The 24,463-nt window shown below is 41.6% G+C and overlaps 1 protein-coding gene across 9 annotated transcripts in view; it reads left to right on the top strand.

Moving 5' to 3' along the window:
• Positions 1-1,145: 1,145 nt before the first annotated feature.
• The window catches only part of Dcaf1 (DDB1 and CUL4 associated factor 1), a 74,403-nt gene continuing 51,085 nt past the window's right edge, over positions 1,146-24,463 (top strand). For 4 of the 9 annotated variants that reach the window (XR_005487844.2, XM_039081573.2, XM_063265618.1 and 1 more), the window contains exons 1-5: positions 8,435-8,578; positions 16,771-16,888; positions 18,543-18,619; positions 22,518-22,591; positions 23,466-23,579. Coding sequence is in view for 8 of the 9 variants with exons in the window: in XM_039081573.2 (XP_038937501.1) it covers positions 8,506-8,578; positions 16,771-16,888; positions 18,543-18,619; positions 22,518-22,591; positions 23,466-23,579 (456 nt within the window). In the remaining variant the exon portion in view is untranslated. 9 annotated transcript variants of the gene reach the window in all.

Raw genomic sequence — 24,463 nt, forward strand, 5'->3', positions numbered from 1 at the left:
TCAAACCAAAGAAGTTGATAATCAAAGATGGATCCCATTAAAAGGATGAAGTGGTTCTGGTTCAAAGTGTTGTAAAAATATAAAAAATAAAAGCTGTCTTTTATCCCCCACTAGGTCCGTCACCGTAGTGCCCCAAGATATCTGCTAGATATCTTAATTCTCAGTCACCCGCTTGCTCTATCCCATATCACACTGCCGAAGGCCTCTCTCTGAGCCTGGCAGCAATCTCTCTACCTATCTAGTTCCCAAGGCAGGTTTCTATGCCAGAAACACACATCCCAATTCTGTGGTGGCCCAATGTCTCCAGCCACCGCACACTTTCCTACACTCAAACCGTCACATGAAAGAACACACAGCACACTAACCTCTGACCCAATTGATAAGATATAATTGTCCACCTAAACATACAAAGCCCAGTACACATCCATCCCTTAAGAACGTTAATAACAACCTGTAAATACACAGAGTGTAATCTTAACCTCAGCTTCCATTTTCTTTCTGCCGTGACTACCCTCTCTGTCCCTCAGGTCTCTCCCTCTTCCTGTTCCGGTCCCCTCCTCTTCCTTCAAACTTTTCTCCTGCCCATCCTTCCTTCTTTCCTAATGACAGGCCTCCTTCTATCCTGTACCTACCCTCACCTGTATTTTACAAATTAAATGAGGAGAAGGTTCTGGTGAAGTCACCAGAGTCCTGAGTCTGAGACTAGGCAACCATCCTTGGGGCAGTGGAATTAGCATCAAAACACAGATAACTCCAGGGTAAACCACAACATCAAAGGTTTAAATTTCCCTTTCCTTTGGAATACCCCTAAATGCCAGTAATCAGGGTCCTTATATGTATTCAATTGGGGGAAGTGTCCCCCAAAGGAGCCTAAATAGTCAGACACCCAGGTAAGAATCATAATCTGAAGCTCCCAGAAGTTACTGAGGAACATTGAGTATCATCTTCAACCCTGGGTCTCTGACAGATCCCCTCGCCCACTTGAAACTGAGGCTGGTCCAGGGAGGTCTTTCAGGATTCACATTTCTCCTTTTAGTCCAAAGGCTGTTTTCTGAAGTCTTAGTCATTTGCAACTTGTTCCTGGTTGACCTGGTCTTTGGCCCTGTGTGGGCGGAGTTAGCTTTGTGACTTCACAAAAATCTCTTGTGACAAGTCTGATCCCAGTGAATCAGGAGCTGGGCACAAGAGGCTCCCCTCAGGAACATCATGTGACTTTTCATAGAGGTACACCCCCGCTAATTAGGGAATGAAGAAGAGCTGTCCCTACGGTAAGAGCCCAGTATACCCTTTGCATTCAGCAATGTCTCTCCTCAATAGCTTTGGTTTCAAGGCCTAAGGAGGTATTCTATCCAATATTTGACAATATGTCAGGGATTCAGGTTCATATAATTGAGACTTGTAGAGAGGTAGGTGGTGGTTACTCTGGGTGATGGTGGTGGTCTCTAAATGGGGTAGGGAATGAAGGGGAAGATCAGGTAAGTCCAGATGTCTTCTCCTTGGATATTATTATTATTTTGAATTGAAAGAACTTATGGGGGCCTGGAGAGATGGCTCAGTGGTTAAGAGCACCGACTGCTCTTCCCGAGGTCCTGAGTTCAAATCCCAGCAACCACATGGTGGCTCACAACCATCTGTGATGAAATCCGATGCCCTCTTCTGGTGTGTCTGAAGACAGCTACAGTGTACTCATAGATAATAAATAAATAAAATATTTAAAAAAAAGAACTTATGGTATGAATCTTTCATAGGGTCTGCCCAACCAAACCCCACACACACACACACACACACACACACACACACACACACACACACACACACACACATATATATATATATATATATATATATATACTGTAGCTGTCTTTATACACACCAGAAGAGGGCACCAGACCTAATTACAGTTTTACAGATGATCGTGAGCCACCATGTGGTTGCTGGGATTTGAACTCAGGACCTCTGGAAGAGCAGTCAGTGCTCTTAACCACTGAGCCATCTCTCTAGCCCCCTGTAGAAATCTTATAACTATAAACATATTTATCAACAATTCATAGTCTTCTGGTATCTTGAAGGCAAGGCTACTATTGTCTATTTGATGTCAGCTCCACTGCTATTTCCTCTTAAAGGAACCAGAGGCTAAATAAACTGGGAATGATTGCTTCAAACTTTCTCTGTACCCGCTCTCCCAAACCTGCACCTGTAGCATGGCCTCTGAGATGCCCAAGCTCCAGAAGTCAGTGGCATGATTACTGATAGCTTCACTAGAGAATCAAATAGGGTGGACTGTGGATGGGGAAGGACCTGATAGGACATTTGGTCCCCTTCATATTACAGCTTCTGCCCTGTAGAAACTGTACACAAGTACATTGTGAAGAATGGCTCAGAGTATATTATCTCTGGCCACGCCCTTTGGCCTCTTCTCTGATTACGACATCACTGTTCTGACATCGAATCCAAGGGAAGGAGTTAAGTGTGCTTTAGGCAAAGATTCCAAATATAGACAGTAATCAAACAGGAGATCAGTATGAATGGGCTGGTTTGTGGGAAGAGTAAACAGGTCTAGTTTCACATCCAGGAGACTCCTTGGCCTTTACTATTCTTCAACTTTGATTAGAAGTGTGGCTTTCAATGGTGAGAAAGCTCAGAGAGGGCTCTCTTTCTTCTGCTTTTTGACCCTATTACTTATTTTCAGTTCTTTGCTCGGACAAAGAGTGGAGAACAGGTCAAGAAGTGGCTATTCTATATTGCTGGGTGTGGTCCTGTAATCCCAGAACTCTGGGGGAAAAGACTAGAGGGTCAGGAGTTCAAGGTCATCCTTGGCGATCAATATCTATCTATCTATCTATCTATCTATCTATCTATCTATCTATCTATCTATCTATCTATCTATCTATCTATCTATCTAATCTATCTATAACAAGATCAAGGCCAGTCTGGGTAGCTATGTGAGATCTATTTCAAAATCCACTTTCCCTTTGAAAGAAAATGGCATTCTATTACTTCCCAGGGCTGCTGAAAATGTGCTCTAGAACTATTTTGATATGGAGATTATTTCTCATTTAAATATGGAAAGCCAGCACTTCTCTATAGTCATCAAAGGGACAAAGTAACCAACCAAAGCAAAGGTTGTGGGAATTAGGGATCTGGTACTAAATGCAAAACAGGTTAAACACTTTATACTTAATTTTCATTAACAGTGCTGGGAAAGAGAGAGCCTTATTTTTCTTTTTTTTTTTTTTTTTTTGGTTCTTTTTTTTTCCGGAGCTGGGGACCGAACCCAGGGCCTTGCGCTTCCTAGGCAAGCGCTCTACCACTGAGCTAAATTTCCAACCCCTAGAGAGCCTTATTTTTCAATCAGAAAAATTGAAGCTCAAGAGACATGAAGTAACTTAAAGTCCCAGAGCTGGTAAAAGGGAATAATAGTGTGTTTTCTATTGAGATAAAACGCCCTGACAGAAACTAACAGGAACAGGTTCATTTCACTTTACAGCATATGGGTCTATCACTAAGGGAAGCCAAGGTAGGAAATCAGGGCAGGAACCTGGACGTAAAACATGAACAGAGGCCATTGAGAAACATTGCTTGCTGTCTTGCTCTCCCATGGCTTGATTATAGTACCTAGGGCCACCAGCCTAGGGATGGCACCGCCCACAATGGGCTGGCCCCTTTAGTAGCAATCAATAATTAAAAAATATTTCAGATTTGCCTACCAGCTACCATTATTGGAGGCATTTTCTCAATTGGGAATCCCTCTTCCTAAATGACTGGCTGTGTCAGGCTCCCATAAAACTAACCAGCACAAGAAGTACAGGGATTGGTCTGTTTGCCTCCAAAGCTGCCTGGGATCGTAGAGTCATCTACTTCTCCAAATTCTCCTAGGGTAAACGGTTTCCTTATTTCTAATGAGTTGAGTCAGAGATGAGGATTTGAGCCTGATTATCGATCATCCGGTTTTAGATAAGGGAGCCCGGATTGTTTCGGGATGGAATCTTGCTATCTAGTCCACCCAGCCTTTGTTCTTGAACTTCTCTGTACAGTCCAGGATGGCTTTGAACTTAATATCCTTCTACTTTTTTTTTTTTAGATAGGGTTTCTCTGTGTAGCCTGTGTTTCTCTTTGTAGACCAGACTGGCCTTGAAATCACAGAGATTCACCTGCCTTGACTCCAGAATGCTGGGATTAAAGGCTTGTGCTGTCACCTAGGCTTGAGGTAGGGTTTTACCACATAGCCCAGGTTTACCTTTAACTCTTTAAAAATGTAATTACATTGTGTAGGAGATGGACATGGATGGCTATAAAGGAGAGGACAACTTTGGTTCATCTCCTTCCGTGTGGGTCCCAGGAATTGTACTCAGACCATCAGGTTTATCACCAAGAGCCTTTACCCACTGAGCCATCCCACCCGCCCTGCTTTGAACTCTTGCCTTAGCCTTGGTGCTCACACTGATGGCAGGTGCCACCTTGCTGGCCCTCATTTGTTTCTCCCCATTTTTCAGAAGATTAAATGAGGCTCCAGAAAGAGCAGAAATGAGAATCCTTGGGTGTCTGTGGTTGAATAGCGCTTCCGACCCAGGGCTGTCAGATAAAATATAGGATGCTTAGCTCAATTTGAATTTCAGGAAAACTAATTGTTTCATATTATTTGTTTTCAATAATGATGTAGAGCTCTCCTTATTGTCTGGGGCCAGGGATGTGGGAACTGGATAGATCTAGAGGTCACTGACTTAATTTCTTCTGGCCTCTGTGGAGTGGTGTTGAACTCTTCAGATAAGGCAGAAGATTAAACTATTATCTTTGTATAGCATCAGGCTATTTTTCTGTAAAATGAACTGGTGGACACAGATATAATCAGGAAGGAATGTCCACTCTGCACACATTTTTGGGGGTGTGGTGGAGGGGAATTGTGGGAACTGGAGGCCAGCTGGAGCTTACTGGGTGGGTCAAGTAGTGTATGACTAAGATTTCCTTTTTGCCTAGGCTGGGGTCCCAGAGCCTGGAAGCACTCATGCTACTCTCAGAAACATCTGTGATGCTGGTAGTTTAGTTTTGTTCAATTAACAAGAGAGAATTAAGCAGATGAAAGACTCATCTAGCTTCTGTGAGTTCCAGAAGAAAGCAGAAGATATTGGGTAGCACCGGAGTAGGAACACTTGGGTTGGGTGAACCTAGAGAGGAGGCACATGGAGAAAAGTAGTTACATTACAGAAGGAGGTGGAGCTTGAGGCCCAGAGCATGCTACTATGGGTTTTTCTAAAAATAATGGCACACTTATGACAGGGATAGGTAGGTTATGTCTAAGACTGTTACCCTTGATCTTGGGGCTGGAGATCCTCCTGTCCTTTCTTTTTTCCCTTTGTCTTAAAACAGTCTTTATTCATACATGTGTGCATGGGAGTATAGGCTAGCCCTTCATTTTTAAAAAGAACTTGTTTTTTAATTTTATGTACGGGGTTGAGGATTTAGCTCAGTGGTAGAGCGCTTGCCTAGCAAGCACAAAGCCCTGGGTTCGGTCCCCAGCTTTGAAAAAAAGAAAAAAAATATGTACATTGGTGTTCTGCCTGCATATGTGTCTGTGAGGGTGTTGGATCCCTTGGAACAGGAATTACAGTTATGAGCTGCCATGTGGGTGCTGGGAATTGAACTTGGGTCCTCTGGAAGAATACCCAGTGCTCTTAAGCACTGAGCTCTTTCTCCAGACCCCCGACCCTTTATTTTTAAAACTATCTTTCTTGTGGTTGTTGTTGTTGTTGAGACAGGGTTTCTCTGTGCAACAGTTCTAGCTGTCCTGGGACTCACTCTACAGACCAGGCTGGCCTTGAACTCAGAGATCTGCCTGCCCGAGTGCTGGGGAAGGCATGCACCGAGGCACCCTGCTCCTCTTGTCTTTTCTGATTCTGGGGAGCTTAATAAGTACGATTCCTCCCATTTCTGTTGGGGATTAGTTTCTCAGTTGGCCCAGCAGGGAGTGAGAAATGAGCTGAGCAGGGTAGGACAAAGCCCACAGGTAATCTACCAAAGAAGCCAAAACAAACAATCCAGGACAAAATGCTCTTTTTTTTTTTTTTTTGGTTCTTTTTTTCGGAGCTGGGGACCGAACCCAGGGCCTTGCGCTTCCTAGGTAAGCGCTCTACCACTGAGCTAAATCCCCAGCCCCCAAAATGCTCTTTTTAAGGATTCAGATCCAATGTGCCAGAATCAACCTAGGTGTGCAGGCCTAGGTTATCTATGGTTCTGTGCTTCTATGTGCTTAGGTGTGAAAGTGTTGGTTGTAAACATGGGTGCCTAACACACACACACACACACACACACACACACACACACACACACACACACACACACACTCGTGCTGTTATATCTAGCAACGTGGTTAATACCCCTCCTTGAAACATGCCAACAATCACCCCTGGACTATGTAGTCAGGGAAACCTGGGTGCTGCTCTCCAGGTGTGTGGGGTGCTCACAGGTGTGCGGTTGTGGTTTTACATGGTGTCCACAGCGAAGGAGAAAGGACTGCCAAAGTGATAGGGTGGAGACTGGTTATTTTTGGAGACAAGGTCTCATGTATCTTAGGTTTGCCTCAAAGTTGGTGTGTTAGCCAAGGATGATCTTGAACTTGTGATCCCTGTCTCTCCACTCAAGTGCTGGGATTGGAGGCTTGCACTGCCATAGCCAGCTCTGGGTGGCGACGGTGATGATGATGATGATGATGATGATGATTTTGGTTTTTCAAGGCAGGGTTTCTTTGTGAGTAGCTCTGGGTGTCCTGGAATTCTCACTATAGATGAGGTTGGCCTCAATCTCACAGAGATCCCCCTGCTTCTGCCTCCTGAACGTTGGGTTTAAAGATGTCTGTCACCACTGCCCAGCATGGTAGAGATTCTTGGGGGAGTTGCTCCTAGACAGGCCCTGTATTTCTGCTCTTCTACTACAATGTCCCAGAGTTAGCTTCCTAATCCCCTTTGATGCCCCTAAGACCACCAACCCAGTACCCCCAAAGTGGAGCAGTGCCATCTGGTGACAGGAGGGAGCAACTCCTGCTTTGATGAACTGGACTTTGAGTTCCCACAAGGGCTCTTGCATGATAACCACAGGCAGAGATAAGGTATCCAAGGGATTGGGGAGGATACCTAGAGGATTCCCTCTACATTTTGTGTCATAGTCCAGGGAGCTATGGCAGGAGAGCTGTCTGAAATAGTATTGTAGGTACCATGAACTCTCTCTTAAGATAAAAATGTAGCTGGTCATAGCGTACAAGCCTTTAATTTCGGCACTTGGAATGCAGAGGCAGGTGAATCTCTGATTTCAATGCCAGGGCTGGTCTACATAGGGGATTCCAGGACAGCCAGCGCTAGATATCGATTGAGGCCCTGTCTTGAAAAAAAAAGAAAGAAATTAAAGATTTATTTTATGTGTACAAGTATGTTGAAGAGGGCATCTGATCCCCTGGAACTGAATTTACAGATGGTTGTGAACTGCCATGTGGGTGCTGGGCATCAAACCCTGGTCCTCTGAAGGGCTCTTTCATGCCGAGCCCTCTCCAGTCCCCAAATCTGTATCTTTTTGTCTGTCTTTTTTGTTTTGAGACATTATCTATTACGTAGCACTGGCTATCCTGGAATTCAATGTGTAGACAAAGATGGCTTCTAACTCACAGATCCACCTGCCTTTGCCTCACCAGTCCCACCGTGCCTAGTAAAACTCTTCATTCAACATTACTACTTTAGATTTCTCCTCCATAAATTTGGCTAGCCTTATCTGCTCTGGTGTTGAGAATAATGAGTGTAATTAAAAACATTTGATTTAAGTCTGCTATAAAGCCTAATTAAATAGTGGCCATTATAGCACAAGAGCAAGAAGTGATGATGGGCTACATACCATCACCTTCTAGAATTTGTACCTGGGATGGCTGTTACTCCAAGCACACAATTGAGTGAGGAAGCAGAACAGAGTACTCAGGTGGGTGAGGTAGGATGGTGATGGACTTAAGCTGAGACCTAAGATACTGGCTTCTCTTTTTTAATTTGTTTTTTTTTTTTTTTTTGTTTGTTCTTTTTTTTTTTCTTTTTTTTCCGGAGCTGGGGACCGAACCCAGGGCCTTGCACTTCCTAGGTAAGCGCTCTACCACTGAGCTAAATCCCCAGCCCCTTTTAATTTGTTTTTTAAGGCAGGATTTCCCTCTGTAGCGCCAGTTGTTTTGGAACTCACTCTAAATGAGGCTGGCCTTGAACTCACAAAGATCTGTCTGCCTCTGCTTCCCAAGTGCTGGGATTAAAGGCTTGCACCACCGCCACTACCACTTCTTGGATACAGGCTTAGTAACAGCCGTAGAATCTGATCATGACAATAGGTTCACAGTGTTTTCTAATTTCCACGTGAATGTATTGGCTGTGAGAGCTCTATGGAAACACACAGAACTCAACTCAGAACGCCAAGAACAATAGTGAGTTGCATAAGTCTGGGCAGGTTTTGTCAAGATTCTGCTCAATTGTGGAGTTATCGTTATCTTCCATGCTCTCACACAGAATCGTTGGGTCAAAATCAGATCCTTCGGATGCTGCTTCCCTTTGGTTTGTGAAGTTAGGCAAGTCATTTACTGTGGGTTTCACTTTCCTCAACTTTCAAACTGATAAATTGAATTAGATGGCCTCTGATTAGTTATTTTCGCCAAAGGGCTTTTTTTAATTTTTCTGCCTCACATATAATACATGGTAACAGATGGTTTTTGATTCCTGCCGAATATGTTTTTAACAGAAAGACAAAGGAAAACCAATGAGTTTCGGTCTAACGAGTACAGTAATTTCTGATACATTTATGCGAAATGCATTCTTTGACCCTGGCATGTTTTAAGGCTGTTGTGGCAGAGCCTTACTGAGCCTTTCCGATGACACAGGGTAGACTTGGGTACGGACAAAGTTACCTGGCCAGCGGGGATTTTAGAAAGATTCATTCCTTCCTTTACTTTTCGCTTCCGCCTTTGGAGGCAGCCAATGAATACACAGCAATTCACGTTTATTAAAGAAAACTACGAATACCAGAAGTCAACGCGCTAAAGTGGTGCTTACTGGTAGGTCAAGCTTCACCATCCCTGCCCTTAAACGCGGAACTTCATTTCCCAGGAGCGCTTTGATATTCCTCCGCTCCTCCCCCTACTCGCTTGGGAGCCTCGCGCCAACGTTACGCGCGCGCGCACAGTACGTAGCATGCGAGTGACGTATAATATGTGGGCCGCTCAGGAGCCGTGGTCGCGCTGTGTGTGTGAGTGAGGGAGAGTGAGTGCGGGACCAGAGGCGGTGTGTGAGAACCGTGGCCGCTGGAGGGGTCGGGGGAGAAGCGGCGGAGCCGCTCGCGAAGGTGAGCGGGATAAGGAAGGAGCCGGCTCTCTGTCAGGGGCACGAGGAGACCGAGCGCGCGGCCCGCAGGGCGGGAGAGTGGGCGCCGCGCTGGGGGAGGGGCGGCACCTGCTTCGGCTGCGGGCGGCGAGGGGGTGGGCAGGACCACCGGGGAGGCTGGGCCCTGGGCCTGACAAGACTTTCCGCTTTCCGACCCCTGGCTAGGGGGCGGGGCCTCCAGGTTCTTCCACCAGTCTTGTAATGAAGCTTCTTTAGAGTAACTCTTCCGCCCGGGCGTGGGGGGGGGCAGGGTATGCTCTCTACCTGAAGGAGGTGCTCTTTTGAATTTCTCTCGTCACCTCCAAGTCTCTGTTCCTCACGAGACGAGGGGGCTTCCTCTTCCCTGCCGCACGACGGACCCCTTCCCGGGACTGTGTCTCCGCCTCCAACCTCAATCACCTGGGCGGGCTTTTCCCTCGTTCGGCTCCGAGCCACCTCCCACTTGCACCCTCCCGCCTCTTGGACCGGGCGAGGGGGCGGAGCTCTCCGGGACCCCTCCCACTTCTACAATGCAGTAGAGTGGAAGGGGAGAGAGGTATGTGGGTGCCCAGACGCCGAGTCTGACCCCAGATTGCCTGCCAGGCTTCTCCGGCACTTGTTCTGAGGGCTTTTAGTTAGTTTTTGTTGGGCTTTCAAGGACGTTTGCCATACTTTGTCTTCTGTTCCTAGAAGGTGTCGGTCCGTTTCCTCTTACTGCAGTGATAACTCTCTGGTTTTTCCATTTGTTGAGGAAATAGTCGTGGAGTGTGTGAAGTAGTAGTTTTTGAGTAACAAATGACTCGGTTTTGTTTATCTTACGTTGCTCTTTTTTTTTTTCCTTCCCAGAACTCATTGTAGAGTAGGCTGGCCTTGAACTAAGATATCCTCCTACCCAGAGTGCTGAGATTAAAGGTGTCTGCCCCCATGCCAAGTTTGCTCTGTTTTTTTTAACTCTTTGAGGCGAAGCCTTTTAGATACCCAGCACGTTTTAATTTGTTGTAGCACTGTCTTCCTATTGCAAGCCCTTTGTTAATGTATAGTAGGAAGTTCACTGATGGTGTCACCTGAAGGGCTTTGAAGGCTTTTTCCCCTTGAGGTTACTGGCATTTACCTTCAAGGCTTTTATAAACATTTCAGTTCAATGTCAAGATTTATGTTTTTGTTTTTTGAGACAGGGTTTCTCTGTGTAGCCGTGGTTGCCCAGAAACTCAGCTTAGACCAGGTTGGTCTCGAACTCAGAGATCTGCCTGCCTCTGCCTCCCTGAGTACTGGGATTAAAGGTGTAAACCAGCACTGCCCACCTTAAGATTTATGTTTGTGTATAACAGTTATTCATTAACCATTTTCGAATGAGGATATATTTTTAGGTGTTAAGGTAATTTGAGGAGTTTTTACACATCTTTTGAGCATCGTATTTACTGCTAACTGTTAGTTGTTAAATTTAATAATAAAATGTGATCAAAGGAACTCTGTTAAAGGGATTGGAGTTGGTTTATTACCACTATGTTTTTGTAAAGGAGCTAGTAGTCATTGGCAGTAATAAAGTTACATAGGATTGAATGCCATAGTGTTAACTTTTTTCTTGAAGCTCCCTCTTTACCCTTTTGGAGTTGAGGATCAACTTAGGGCCTCTCTCAGAGGAAATCTCCTTTCCCTTCCTTAAGGCCTTTTAAATAGTCTCTGCGTAGCCCGTCCCCTCTCCTCCCCCCTCCCTTTTTACTTTCCACTAGGAATTGAATTTAATACCTTAGGCCCTGAAGAATGCTTGGCAAGGGCCTACCCCTGAGCTATACCTCTCAGCTGCTTCCCTTTAAGGTTCAAAACTTTCCTGAAGGAGTGGTTTCCCCAACCTTTTCTCCCCTGCCCTGGATCTATTTTAATACAGCCTTTGTTTTAGATATGGGGACAGTTTTTGTTGAATTGACCATTCAATGTAGTGTATTAGAAAAGGACCTATTTCATGGTTTAACTTAGCAAAACGGTGGGGAAATGGTAGACTAGAGTGAAGTGTAATGAAAACCATTTATCATACACACAGTTACTTCATTACTTGTCATACAATACTTAACCTATTTTTTAGGTATTTTTTTCATTTCAGGGGGGATATGCATACACTTTTAAATTCAAAGATGGCAATCCTGCATAATGTTTTTCACTTTGATATTCATTTTTAACAATGGGTTTGAGCTTGGTGGTGGTAGTGCAAACCTTTAACCCAGCACTTGGGAAGCAGAGGCAAGTGGATCTGTGTGAGTTCAGTCTGGTCTACAGAACTAGTTCCAGGACAGCCAGGACCACACAGAGACACCCTGTCTTAAACCAACCAACCAACCAACCAACCAACCAACCAACCAACCAAAAAAACCCTGCAAACAAAAACAAATATCCAGTATATTTGAGAATCAGTTTGACAAAAGAGTTCAGTTCCAACATTTTGTTTTAATCTTTTTTTTGGTGATAATAGTTTTGGGGATGGAACCCAGGTGTTCTCGACTAAGTTCTTTTTACAATTGAGCTACATCTTGAGTCCCTCAAACTTTTTAAGTAGGAAAGTGAAAATAAGTGATAATCTTCAGTTTCAATAGTTAACTGCTTGCTGTGTTTTTCTATGTTAATTTTGTGGAATTTGAGCTGGTAGGCATATCACCTCTAAATACTTTGGCGTATATTCTTATGAGTAGGGAAATTCCATGCGTATAAATATATATTTTAAATATATTTAAGAATTTATATTTTGTAATAAGGAATTATCATTCGCTTCCCACAACTGTTTCTATTTAATAGAATTAGAAGTTGAGATTTTTTTCAAAAATTTGATATTTAGTGAAGTTAAATAAGAATTCACAGACATTTCAGGCGAGTTGGGATTTGAGTTCTTTTAAATCATCAATTCTTTTCTGGCATGTGTCATTTGTGTGGTCGTGAGAACCTCTATAATTTATTTTCTCATCTGTAAAAGTCACCTCACAGTGTGACTGTGAAAATTAAGCTTGAAAGTTAATTACTTAGCTCAATGCCCTGGGCTGGATATTTCCATCTTGGTGACCATTGATTCTGTCATCATTAGGTGTGTGTCATAACTTTTTGCATGATACTTATAAAAAAAACTTTAGTGGTTATTCTTCAAGCACTTGGGAGGCAGATACATGCAGATCTTTTATGAGTTCTGGGCTAGCTAGGGATACATAGTTAGATCCCTGCCCTCCAAAACAAAGGATGAATTAAATGATGCATACCCACTATATCATGCCAAACAAAATGATACCTTGTAAATTTATATTAATAAAGTCTTTTGATGATAGTAAGATGAGTTAACATGCAGGGTATTTATTTTTATTATATTTATTATGTACGTATGTGTTTATTTAGGTATTTATTGACACAAGATCTCTATATTGTACTGGCTGTCCTGAACTTCACTGTGTAGACCAGAGAGAGCCACCTGCCTCAGTGTCCTGAGTGCTGAAGTTAAATGTGTGTACTACCTTAGCACATTCATGCTTAAAAAACATTTTAACATTTGTTTCTATATGGATGGGTATGGCCATGCTTATGTGGAGGGCAGAGAACAGCTTGGGAATATGTATTTTCCCCTTCCATTAATAAAGGTTAGGTTCATGTTTCCCATAGGAAAGTCATTTTTCCACAGTTACAGTTACATTTCATTGGAAATTATGAAAATATCACAGGTGTAGCATACAGACTCAGGATGGGACCTAGGGTTTTCTATATGCTAGGTAAGCCACTTAATTACACTAATCAAAAGCTAGCCTTTCTTTAAATTACTGGGGCTGGAGAGTCGGCTTAGCGTTTAAAAGCACGTGTTGGGTTGGGGGATTTAGCTCAGCGGTAGAGCGCTTAGCAAGCGCAAGGTCCTGGATTCGGTCCCCAGCTCAAAAAAAAAAAAAAAAAAAGCACTTGTTATAGAGGAACTAGTTCAGTTTCCAGCACTCATGGCAGCTCACAACACTCCACTCATAGTTCTAGTTCTAGGATATCCTATGCCCTCTCTGTCATTTGCAAATATATACATACAAGCAAACACTCATACACATAAAAATATGTTTTAGTATATGTAAATGGAGGGCACTAGTTATTTGTGGTTTGCATTTAGAGATAAGACAATTTTTGGGTTTCAGTTCTTTCTACCATGTGGGTCTCAGGGATCAAACTGGTCATCAGTTTCAGCAGCAGGCACGTTTACCTGAGTTACATAGCAGGCTTTTGTTTTATTTAATCTCACTATAGCCAAAGATAACCTTGACTTTTTCCCCCCTGTATGTTTTCATGTTTTCTTTAATACTCCCTTTGTGTGTGTGTGTGTATGTGTGTGTGTGTGTTTCTTTGACTGTGAAGTACTTTTTTAAATTTACTTTTTTTTTTTTTTTTTTGGTTCTTTTTTTTTCGGAGCTGGGGACCGAACCCAGGGCCTTGCGCTTCCTAGGTAAGCGCTCTACCACTGAGCTAAATCCCCAGCCCCTATACTTTTTTTTTTTTTTTAAGATTTTATTTTATTGTATATGAGTACACTGTAGCTGCCTTCAGACACACCAGAAGAGGGCATCAGATCTCATTACAGATGGTTGTGAGCCACCATGTGGTTGCTGGGATTTGAACTCAGGACCTCAGGAAGAGCAGTCAGTGCTCTTAACCACTGAGCCATCTCTCCAGCCCCCAGACTGTGAACTACTTTATAGTCTTGTCTACAAGTGTGTGCCATCATGTTTGGTTTGTTTCTTTGTTTTTTGAGATAGGATTTCTCTGTGTAGCTCTGGCTGTCCTGGAACTTGCTCTATAGACAAGGTTGGCCTTGAACTCAGAAAATCTGCCTGTCTGTCACTCCCAAGTGCTAGAATTAAAGTTTATAGTACCACCAGACCGAATGTGTGTATGTGTGTGTGTTTATGTATATTATACATAAATATACTTATGCATGTAAGTATGTTATATATATGTTTGTATGTATATATATACTATTTATATATTATAAAATTATACACACACACACTAGAGCTCAGACTCAGGGTTTTATGGTGGCGGGCAAATACTTTATCATGGTCTGCAACTCCTGTGTGTGTTTCTGAGTTCTAATATTTTACTTTTTTTCTTTTTTTAAGATTTTATGGGGCTGGGGATTTAGCTCAGTGGTAGAGCGCTTACCTAGGAAGCGCAAGGCCCTGGGTTCAGTCCCCAGCTCCGAAAAAAAGAACCAAAAAAAAAAAAGATTTTATTCATTTATTTAATGTGTATAAATGCTGACTCTGCTTATATAAGCCTACATACCAAGGGCATCAGATCTTAGTATGGATGGTTGTGAGCCATTGTGTGGTTGCTGGGAATTGAACTCAACACTTCTGGAAAGAGCAGACAATGCTCTTAACAGCTGAGCCATCTATCTCTCCAGCCCCAAATTTTACTGTTTCAATGCCCCTGAGTTCACATTTATTACAGCAACTTTCTTGTTCTTTATAAACATTTTTTTGTTTAAATAGTGCAAAATGTTAACGCAGCAGATATAGTGGTACACTTGTTATCCCAGTCCTCAGGAGGCTAAAGCTGAACAGCCATGAGTTCAACTCCAAGTCGCATAGTAACACCCCATCTCAAAACCAGACCAAACCAGACCAAACCAATCCCATGGATACATGGTCCTCGTGTGACAGGCTCTAAAGGCCCAGGACTCGGGAAGCTAAACTAGGAATATTGAAGGTTCAAGGTCTACCTGGGGGACAGATCTCCTGTCTCAAAACAAAAATTTCCCACAAAAACAAAAGAAAAGAAAAGGAAAGGAAACAAAACAAAACAAAACCCAACAAACTGAAATATCAACAACCCTAAACAAACACTGGGGATGTAACTCAGTATTTGAGTGATTGCTTACCATGTTTGACTCTAGAATTCCTAGAATCAAAGATCAAAACAAATCAAGCATTAGGTCTTAACATGAGCAAGGTCCTGGGTTCAGTCCCTGTCATTGTCAAGTGCCAAGTGAAAGGAAGTAAGTGAAAGCAGCACAAACTAACTGTGTGTGTATTTGAGAAGGCTTAAGGGCATTCTTTCATAGTTTCCTCTTTTTTTTTTTAAAATCAAGAAATTTTCTCTGCATAGCCCTGTATCCCTGGCTATCCTTGAACTCTTCTTTGTAGACTACATTGGCCTTAGACTCAGAGATCCACCTGCCTCTGTCTCCTAAGTGCCAGAACTAAAGGCATGCATCCCCCATACCTGGCTTGTTCTTTTTGAGACAGGATCTTTCTCTAATAGAGTCCTTTCTGGTTGTCCTGGAACTTACACAGATGCTCCTGCTTTTGCATCCCTTATGCTAGGATTAAAGGCATTGTGATAGCACATCTGGCCTTTTTTTTTTTTTTTTTTTTTCTTTTTTTCGGAGCTGGGGACCGAACCCAGGGCCTTGCGCTTGCTAGGCAAGTGCTCTACCACTGAGCTAAATCCCCAACCCCCCCTTTTTTTTAAAAATAAAAACCTCCATTAAAAATATGGAAAAAATGGCTGGAGAGATGACAGTGATTAAGAGCACTGAATGCTTTTCCAGAGGTCGTGAGTTCCCAGCAACCACATAGTGGCTCATAACCATCCATAATATCCTCTTCTGGTGTGTCTGAAGTATATTTATATACATAAAATAAATAATACTTTAAAAATATGGAGAAAGTGAAAAGGGCAGGTTTACTACATGGTAGAGCAGCTGTCTAGTACTCGTGAAGCTCTGGGTTCAAGCCTCAGCACTGCATAACTTGCTGTGATGGTTACGTATCCCTAATCCTAACACTTGGGAGATAGAGATAGGAGGATAAGAAAAACAAGGTCATTCTTGGGTATAGAGTGAGTTCAAAAATATCCTGGGATACATACCCTATCTCAAAAAAAAAGTAAACCTAGACGGTGGCTTCATAGTGAGACCCAGGTTAGCTGGGGCTACAAGTGAACTAGTGAAAAGCCTGTCTCCCCGTTTCCTGAGATTATAAGTTTTCAACCCACTGGCATTTAGTAAATTCACAATGCATTGTAGGCTCACCTTTTTAGTTTCAAGCCTTTTGTTATTTAGACAGGGTTTTTCTGTGTAGCCCTGGCTGTCCTGAAAGTCTATAGACCAGGCTGGTTTTGAACTTAGATTCTCTTGCCTCTGAGTGCTGGGATTAAAGGTGTGCACCATGGCCACCTGACAGGTATTTTTTTTTTTTTTCCCACATTCTGACATCATTTCTATGTGTGGCCCTAGCTGGAGTAAAACTGATTATGTAGATCAGGCTAGCCTCAGACTCTTTAACAAGTGCCCAATCTCCCCAGACCAGCTTATCCATTACCTGCTCACCTTCACACTTTTTGTGGGAACTATGTCACTTACGTTTGTTTTGTTCATTTCTTATTGTTTTGACTTCTTTAGGCCAAGTCATGACTACAGTAGTGGTACATGTGGACTCCAAAGCTGAGCTCACTACCCTGCTGGAGCAGTGGGAAAAGGACCATGGCAGTGGGCAGGATATGGTACCTATCCTTACCAGGTAAGAATTATTTGTTTTTATTCACAGAAAACTTACCTGTCCTTTCATATACACAAAACTGTTTTAAAAAATGGAGTTAACATAATGGCTGAGCAGTTAAGAACACTTATTATTCATGTAGTTTGTTTCCTAGCATCTATGTTGGGCTGCTTTTAACTGCCTGTAACTCCAGCTCTCATACCCTCTTCTTACCTCTGTGGGTACCCTAATGCATGTGTGTGTACATACGTACACACACACACACACACACACACACACACACACACACACACACATACATAGAGACACCTTAAAAAAGGTTTTAGAAGAAAATATAAGAATATTTTGATAGACTTTGATTTATTTTTTCTCTTTGCTGTTTTGTTTTGTTTTGTTTTTGAAACAGGGTTTTTCTGTGTAGCCCTGACTGTCATGGAACTCAGTCTGTAGACCAGGCTGATAGAACTCAAAGATCTGCTCGTCTCTGCTTCTGGAGTGCTGGGATTAAAAGCATGTGCCACCACCTCTTGGTTGAATTTTTTTTTTTTTAATTTAGGCACGATGATGTGCACTTGTAGTCTCATTGTTGGGAAGGTAGAGACAGAACAATCTCTGAGGCTTGCTAGCTAGCCTGCCTCTCCTGTTTGGTGAGTTCCAGTCCAGTGAGAGACCTTGCCCCAAAGAAAAACCACATGGAGTGCATTCCTAAGGAATGAAACTTGAGATTGTTTTCTGGCCTCCACACATATGTACACATGTACACCTGTACATACACAAGAAAAAGAATGACTTCGTGAGTGAAAAGGAATTTGTTATTGGAACATGGATGCTTTCTTAGAAGGATCTTGGCATAGTAAGACTTTATATGATTCTCTTTAGGTGAAATCCTGGAACAGGCAAAACTAATCTTTTATAAAAGCAAAAGAATATTTACTTGTTGGAACCATGGTAGAAGCCTAGAGGGTGGGAGGAACATTATAAGCTAACAAATTAAGGCATGGAATGGCCCTGAAGCAGGAATGAACTGGAATATTTTGAATAGCAGAGAGGGCCATGTGTTTGAAGTTTAATAAAATATTAGAGATAGAAGAGTAAAAGAAGCTTTTACAAAATTGGTAGAAGCTAGATAATTGCAGGCTATCATAGTGCTTGGACTTAATTTAAGGAATGGAAGCTGGAGACCAAATTATGTTAGGTAAAGCAGAGAAGTAGGAAACAAGAGCTGAGAATTGGTTTTAGATAGTGGTGACTGGCAGGCATGTACTACCGTGCCTGTCTGGAAATGAAGGTTTTAATGATGACTTACTAGCTTAAGTTTCTGAGGTGAGGGTGCTTTGTAATGCAAGGAGACGGAGTGTAAATTATTTTATGAGGTGATTTAGACTTTATTATTCATCAGAAAAATCATGCTTTTCTAACTTTGTGTTATGCCCCTTTAATACTGATACACTTTTTTGTATTTTAATTTAGCTTTTTTTTTCTGACATGGTCTTACTGTATGGCTCTAACTGACCTGATAGTGTTTACTAAGTAGCCTAGGTTGGCCTTGAACTTAAGGCAGGCCTCCTGCCTCAGTCTTCTGAGTGTTGGGATTACAGGTATGTGTTACTATGCTTAGTATTTTTGTGTGTGCTTGTTCAGAGTTAACTTGTTAACTCTTTTCCTTTCTTGCTAGGATGTCTGAATTAATTGAAAAAGAAACCGAAGAATATCGTAAAGGAGATCCAGATCCGTTTGATGATCGACATCCTGGTAAGATGTATACTTTTACATCTGAGACTTTATTTTCTATTTCTTTTGGAAGAGGGTTGTGTTTTGTTGCTCAGACAGGTCTAAAACTCTTGATTCTCCATAGCCCCTGAGTAGCTGAGATACAAGTGTGGGCCACTGAGCCCATGTGTTCTTTCTTAGAAAGGAAAATTGTTGTGCCTTACAAATGACTTGGTGGGTAAAAGTGCCTGCCACCATCCTGATATCTTTAGTTCTAGGTTTGATCCCTGGAGCACACATAAAGGTAGAAGGAGAGAACCATTTCCCAAAATTGTCACCTGATTTCCACACATGTGCCTGAGCACTGTGGCATGTTCATATATACACTTTGTATATTATATGTCTCTAACACAAGTAATAATAAAAAGCAATTAAAAAGAAAATTGCTGGGCAGGAGAGATGGCTCAGTGGTTAAGAGCACTGACTGCTCTTCCAGAGGTCCTGAGTTCAATTCCCAGCAACCACATTGTGGCTCTCAACCATCTGTAATGGGACCCGATGCCCTCATCTGGTGTGTCTGAAGACAGCTACGTTGTACTCACATAAATAAATCTTATTTTAAAAAAAAAAAAGGAAAAAGAAAATTGCTCAATTAAGATAGCATCCCCAATATTTTAAGTTCTTAAATTTTGTTGGGCGGCTGGAGAGATGGCTCAGTGGTTAAGAGCACCAACTGCTCTTCCAGAGGTCCTGAGTTCAAATCCCAGCAACCATATGGTGGCTCACAACCATCTGTAATGGAATCCGATGCCCTCTTCTGGTGTGTCAGAAGACAGCTACAGTGTACTCATATACAAAATAAATAAATCTTTAAAAAAAAAAAAAAAAAAAAAAAAAGAGCACTGTCTGCTCTTCCAGAGGTTCTGAGTTCAATTCCCAGCAATCACATGGTGGCTCACAACCATCTATAATCGGGTCTGGTGCCCTCTTCTGCCCTGCAGGTGCATACATGCAGACAGAAAGCTGTGTGATGTATACATAATAAATAAATAAATGTTAAAAAAAATTTTTGCTGGGCATGATAGCACATGCCTTTAATTCCAGCAATCAGAAGGCTGAGGCTGTGGATCTCTGAGTTCAAGGAGTTCCAGGTTAGTTAGGAGGCTGGATTATGTGCTGACGCCCTCTTAAATAAAAAACAAAGCAACAACTTAAATTCCTTATGCTATTTCTGAAGTGTGGGACAAGGAAGAAAAATAAACATCTAGTAAAATTGAAATATTTGATGGTTACAGATCAAATAGAATATAACTAACTCAAGGAATTAAATTAGATATACTTTAAAAAGACTTGGATCTTTCTTTTCTGACCTTTTAATTTTTTTGTGTATTTTTCCCCCAAGATAGGATTTTTAGATGTAGCCCTGGCTGTCCTGGAACTCATTCTATAGACCAGCTGGCCTTGAACTCAGCTCTGCCTGCCTCTGTTTCCTGAGTGCTGGGATTAGAGTGTGACCCCACCACCTTGCCCATTTTTAACTTTTGAAAAAGCAAAACAGGATTTCATTGTATCTCCATCTGAGATAATAATTACCCTTGTATTTGAAAGGAAATACAGGTGACAGTTATGAGCTGCCATGTTGTACTTGATACTGAATCTGGGTCTTCTGCAGGAACAGCAATTGTTGTTAACCACTGAATCATCTCTCCAGCCCCACCACCCCCCTTAAAAAACAAAACAATAAAAAAAAAACCCCATCTAATCTTGATGCTTGTCTAGATCCAGAATGCCATTATTTGATTCAGTATTGTTGTGGAGGCAGTATACTGAGAGTGGGAAGATCAGTATCTTAAAGAACTTATATTACATTTACTTTAAAGACTTTTAATATCTTTGTGTGTGTGTGTGTGCGCGCACACATGTTTATATATATATTAATTTGTGAGTGTACTTTTATGTTGGGGAACATGTGCATGTGGATGCCAGAAATCACCTTAAGATGTGGTCTCTCAGTAGCCATCTACCTGGTTCTTTATGAGATAGGGTCTCTCGCTGGGACCCGGTGCTCCCAGTGTGGCTAGAATGGCTGGTAAGCAAGCCCCAAGGATTATTCTATCTCCATCTACCAATTGCTGAGATTTCAAGTGTATACTACCATACCTGTTTTTTAGCATGGGTTTCAGGGATCAAACTTAGATTGTCAATGTGTCAGAAGCCATCAAGGAAAGGCTATGGCAAGAAAGTGAGTTTTCTGGAGATGGCCCAATGTTTTGCGTGGCTATGATGGGTGAGCTCTGAGAATACAGGATCCTCAGAGACTTTATTCCAGGATTGCTTCTCACTGTTGATATGCCTTTCTTGCACATAGACTAATGATTACTGGGCATCAGCCTACCCTATTGGGCAGATTATCACAGAATCAATATGAAGATGTACTTTTATGTAGTAATGCTGTGTAGGTAAATTGATGATTTCATAATTCATTCCTGATACTGATTTTATAGAACTCCTAAATTGATACAAGTAATTTCAAGCTCTTAATAGAATAAAAATGGCAAATAGAGCTCTGTAAACCTTCATGTGTCATGTACTAATTGCACTAGGAAAAGAAAACAGGCTTGGAACAAATTTACAGTCAAGGAAAACATTCCTTCTAAGTTAGGAATGAGGCCACTCTCTGGTAACTAACGGTCACAAACTGGGAATGATTTATTGTAGGTGTAAGAATAGAAAATAAATGATGGACTAGTCTATGTATATAATATTTCAAAATAAAACACAAGGCAGATGATTTGTCTTCTGACAAAAACCCTGCTAACTTATGACATAAAAATTGTTACTTTAAACTTATAATGAACTTAATGCGGGGGTTAGAAAACATAATAAATGTTTAGTCAGGTACTAATCTTAATAGAAAGATGTGAACAGGGGCTGGGGATTTAGCTCAGTGGTAGAGCGCTTACCTAGGAAGCGCAAGGCGCTGGGTTCGGTCCCCAGCTCCGAAAAAAAGAACAACAAAAAGAAAAAGAAAGATGTGAACAATCTTAAGCATTATCAGCTTATGAAATGAACTATGACCTTAAACTTAATATGAAATTATAGAATGGAAAAAATGCTTAAAAATATATGTTAAATTATCCTGAGAAGGCATAAAAATTAAGAACAATAATAAAGTGGAGCCCCTTTTCTGCTTCATCCAGTATGTACGTGTGCCTGACTTGCTTTTCTCTTTTCCTCTTCTTCTCTGACTCACGAAAAGTTAATGACTCTAAATATCTTGCCTGGCCAGGCAGGGGTTCTTGAGTCAAAGAAAAGAATCCAAGTAACTAAGTTTTCTTTTTCCCTGCTGCTGTCAACAGGAGTTAATTGTCAGAAGCCATCAGCTTTTGGCCCTGAATAGCTAGAGAGAGTCAAATCACCAAGTCATGAGCTCTTGGCCCAGATTGCTGCTTTCCATGGGTACCCGACAGTCAGCGTCCTGGCAGTCATGTGGGAAACACTTTAATGGCTAATTTATATACTCAGCCCCTAGAGAGTGAGTCTTTTTTAAAAATTGCTGAATGGTAGTGATGCATAGCCAGGGCCATGAAAAACCAGAAAAAATATTGTTGCTGTTTCTTTTTCTTCCTTTTGAGGCAGGGTCTCACAATACAGTTCTAGATGACTTGGAACTGACTGTGTTAACCAGGTTGGCCTCATAGAGATCTGCCTGCCTCTGCCACCCAAATGTTAGGATTAAAGGTGTGTGCCACCATTTCTAGCCCTAAAAATGTTTCTTACTAAATTTACTCACAAGAATCTTAAAAATCTTTGCTTCTGTTTATTTTTGCTGACAGTTTATTAGCTGTAGTTACAAGAACACAGATGTTTCTTCATAGGTCTAATTTGTTTGACAGGATTGGCTTACCTATTCTTTTGTGTCTCCCTATTACTTTGGTAGGTCGAGCTGATCCAGAGTGTATGCTGGGCCATTTGCTGAGAATACTCTTCAAGAATGATGATTTCATGAATGCAGTAGGTTTGCTTTTTTTCTTCCAGAAATTTTTGTCAGAAGATTTTTAGACACTTACTTACTTAATAGTTTTCTGTGGTGTAAAACTTTGTTAAAGGCAAGCCTAGAGGGTGTACTTTTTTTTTTTTTTATTTTTTGCTGTTGAGTAATTGAGCTTTCTTGACAAAGTTCTGGTTGTGATACAATCATTCTGTTTGATGTGTACTGTGTGTAGCATTGGTAAAGGCTTTACGGTGTCTGTACTCACTCTTCAGGGCTGTGTTGATTGGGAATATAATGTTCTTTTAGATTCTTGAATGGAAAAGGAATGCTTTGTATGATTGTGTACTAATGCTGTTTTGTGCTCTGGTGTGAGTGGGTAGGAAGGTACTTTCTGTTGTGAAAAGTAAATGAGTGCATGTGTGTATAGACATGTTACGTATATATTTTAGTTGCTCAAAATGACTAGCTCAAGAAATTGTGGATGTTAGTAGCTGGAGGTGGGAAATGATGGAAGGCATTGTGATGGCTTATGTCTGTAAACAATTCTAGCACTTGGCTGAAGAAGGGGAAAGATGTAGTTTTGAGGTCAGATTCTGCTACATAATAAGATCCTGTTTCAACCCCCTCCCTATCTCCAGAAAAGGCATGGGACTGTAGTAAGAATTTATTAAGCTTCCTTAATTTGATTGAATTGAATTTCAGATAAATAGTACTCCTTTACGCCTTTCTTAAAACTTGTAATTATTAACACATATGATTTTACAACTTGATGGGATTCATGTTAACATTTCTTTCTCTATATACGTATATTATATAAAGGTAGATCATATCAATCCACTTTTCTTTTTTCTCATCCCCTTTCCTTTATTGTCCTTTCCTCCCTTTTCTTTGCAGCTGGTGAATGCATATGTGATGACAAGCAGAGAACCCCCTTTAAATACTGCAGCTTGCAGACTGCTACTGGACATCATGCCGGGTCTAGAAACTGCAGTTGTCTTTCAAGAAAAGGTACTTGGTAGTAGGAAAGTCATTGTTTAAATTGAGTGGATTGAATTGTTAGATTTGTGTAGATGTTACCCTTTTCTTATTCAATTAGCAGAGTATGCTATAGAGAGGCAAAAGAAAAATGCAAAAAGCAGTATCAAGGCAGTGGTATACAGCTGCAATCTCAGAGTGGGAGTACAGGGTCATTTTCTCCTAAGTTGGAGTTCAAGGCCACCCTGGTCTACAGAAGATGCTCTTTCCAAAAACAGTTGTTGAAGTTAGGCCTCGGTTCTTCTTTCCAGCCCCATGCTCTTAGAAATAAGACTCAGACTGAAAATATATTTACAAATACCTTGGCCCTATAGCTAGACTCTTCTCTGATAGATATAACTTAAAATATCCCATTTATTCCAGCCTGCTGTCGCCACGTGGCTGCTACCTGTGCCCAGGTACCATGTGTCCATTTCATCACATTTTCCAGGTGGATCTCCTACCTGGCTCCATCCCAGAATTTTTTTCTCCTCACAGATGTCCCACCTTCTATTTCCTGCCTAAGCCATAGGCCATAGGCTTTTTAATTGACAGGTGATGCATCCATAAAATACACAAGATATTGTCTCTACAAACAACAAAAGCAAAAGCAAATCAACAACAAAAGTATGTTATTTGGATACTAACTTGCTATATGGGTTATGTAATATTTTTTCAGAATATCATGTTGCTGTTGCTGTTGTTGATGGTTTTTCTTTTGTTTGTTTTTTGGAGACAGGGTTTCTCTCTGTAGCTCATGCTGTCCTAGATTTCCTCTGGAGACCAGGCTGACCTTGAATTCAAAGATTTCCCTGCCTCTGCCTCTGTCTCCCAAGTGCTGGGATTAAAAGCTCATGCTATCACTTCCTGGCTGCAAC

This window comes from Rattus norvegicus, chromosome 8 (assembly GCF_036323735.1).
Source record: "Rattus norvegicus strain BN/NHsdMcwi chromosome 8, GRCr8, whole genome shotgun sequence".
NCBI lineage: Eukaryota > Metazoa > Chordata > Mammalia > Rodentia > Muridae > Rattus > Rattus norvegicus.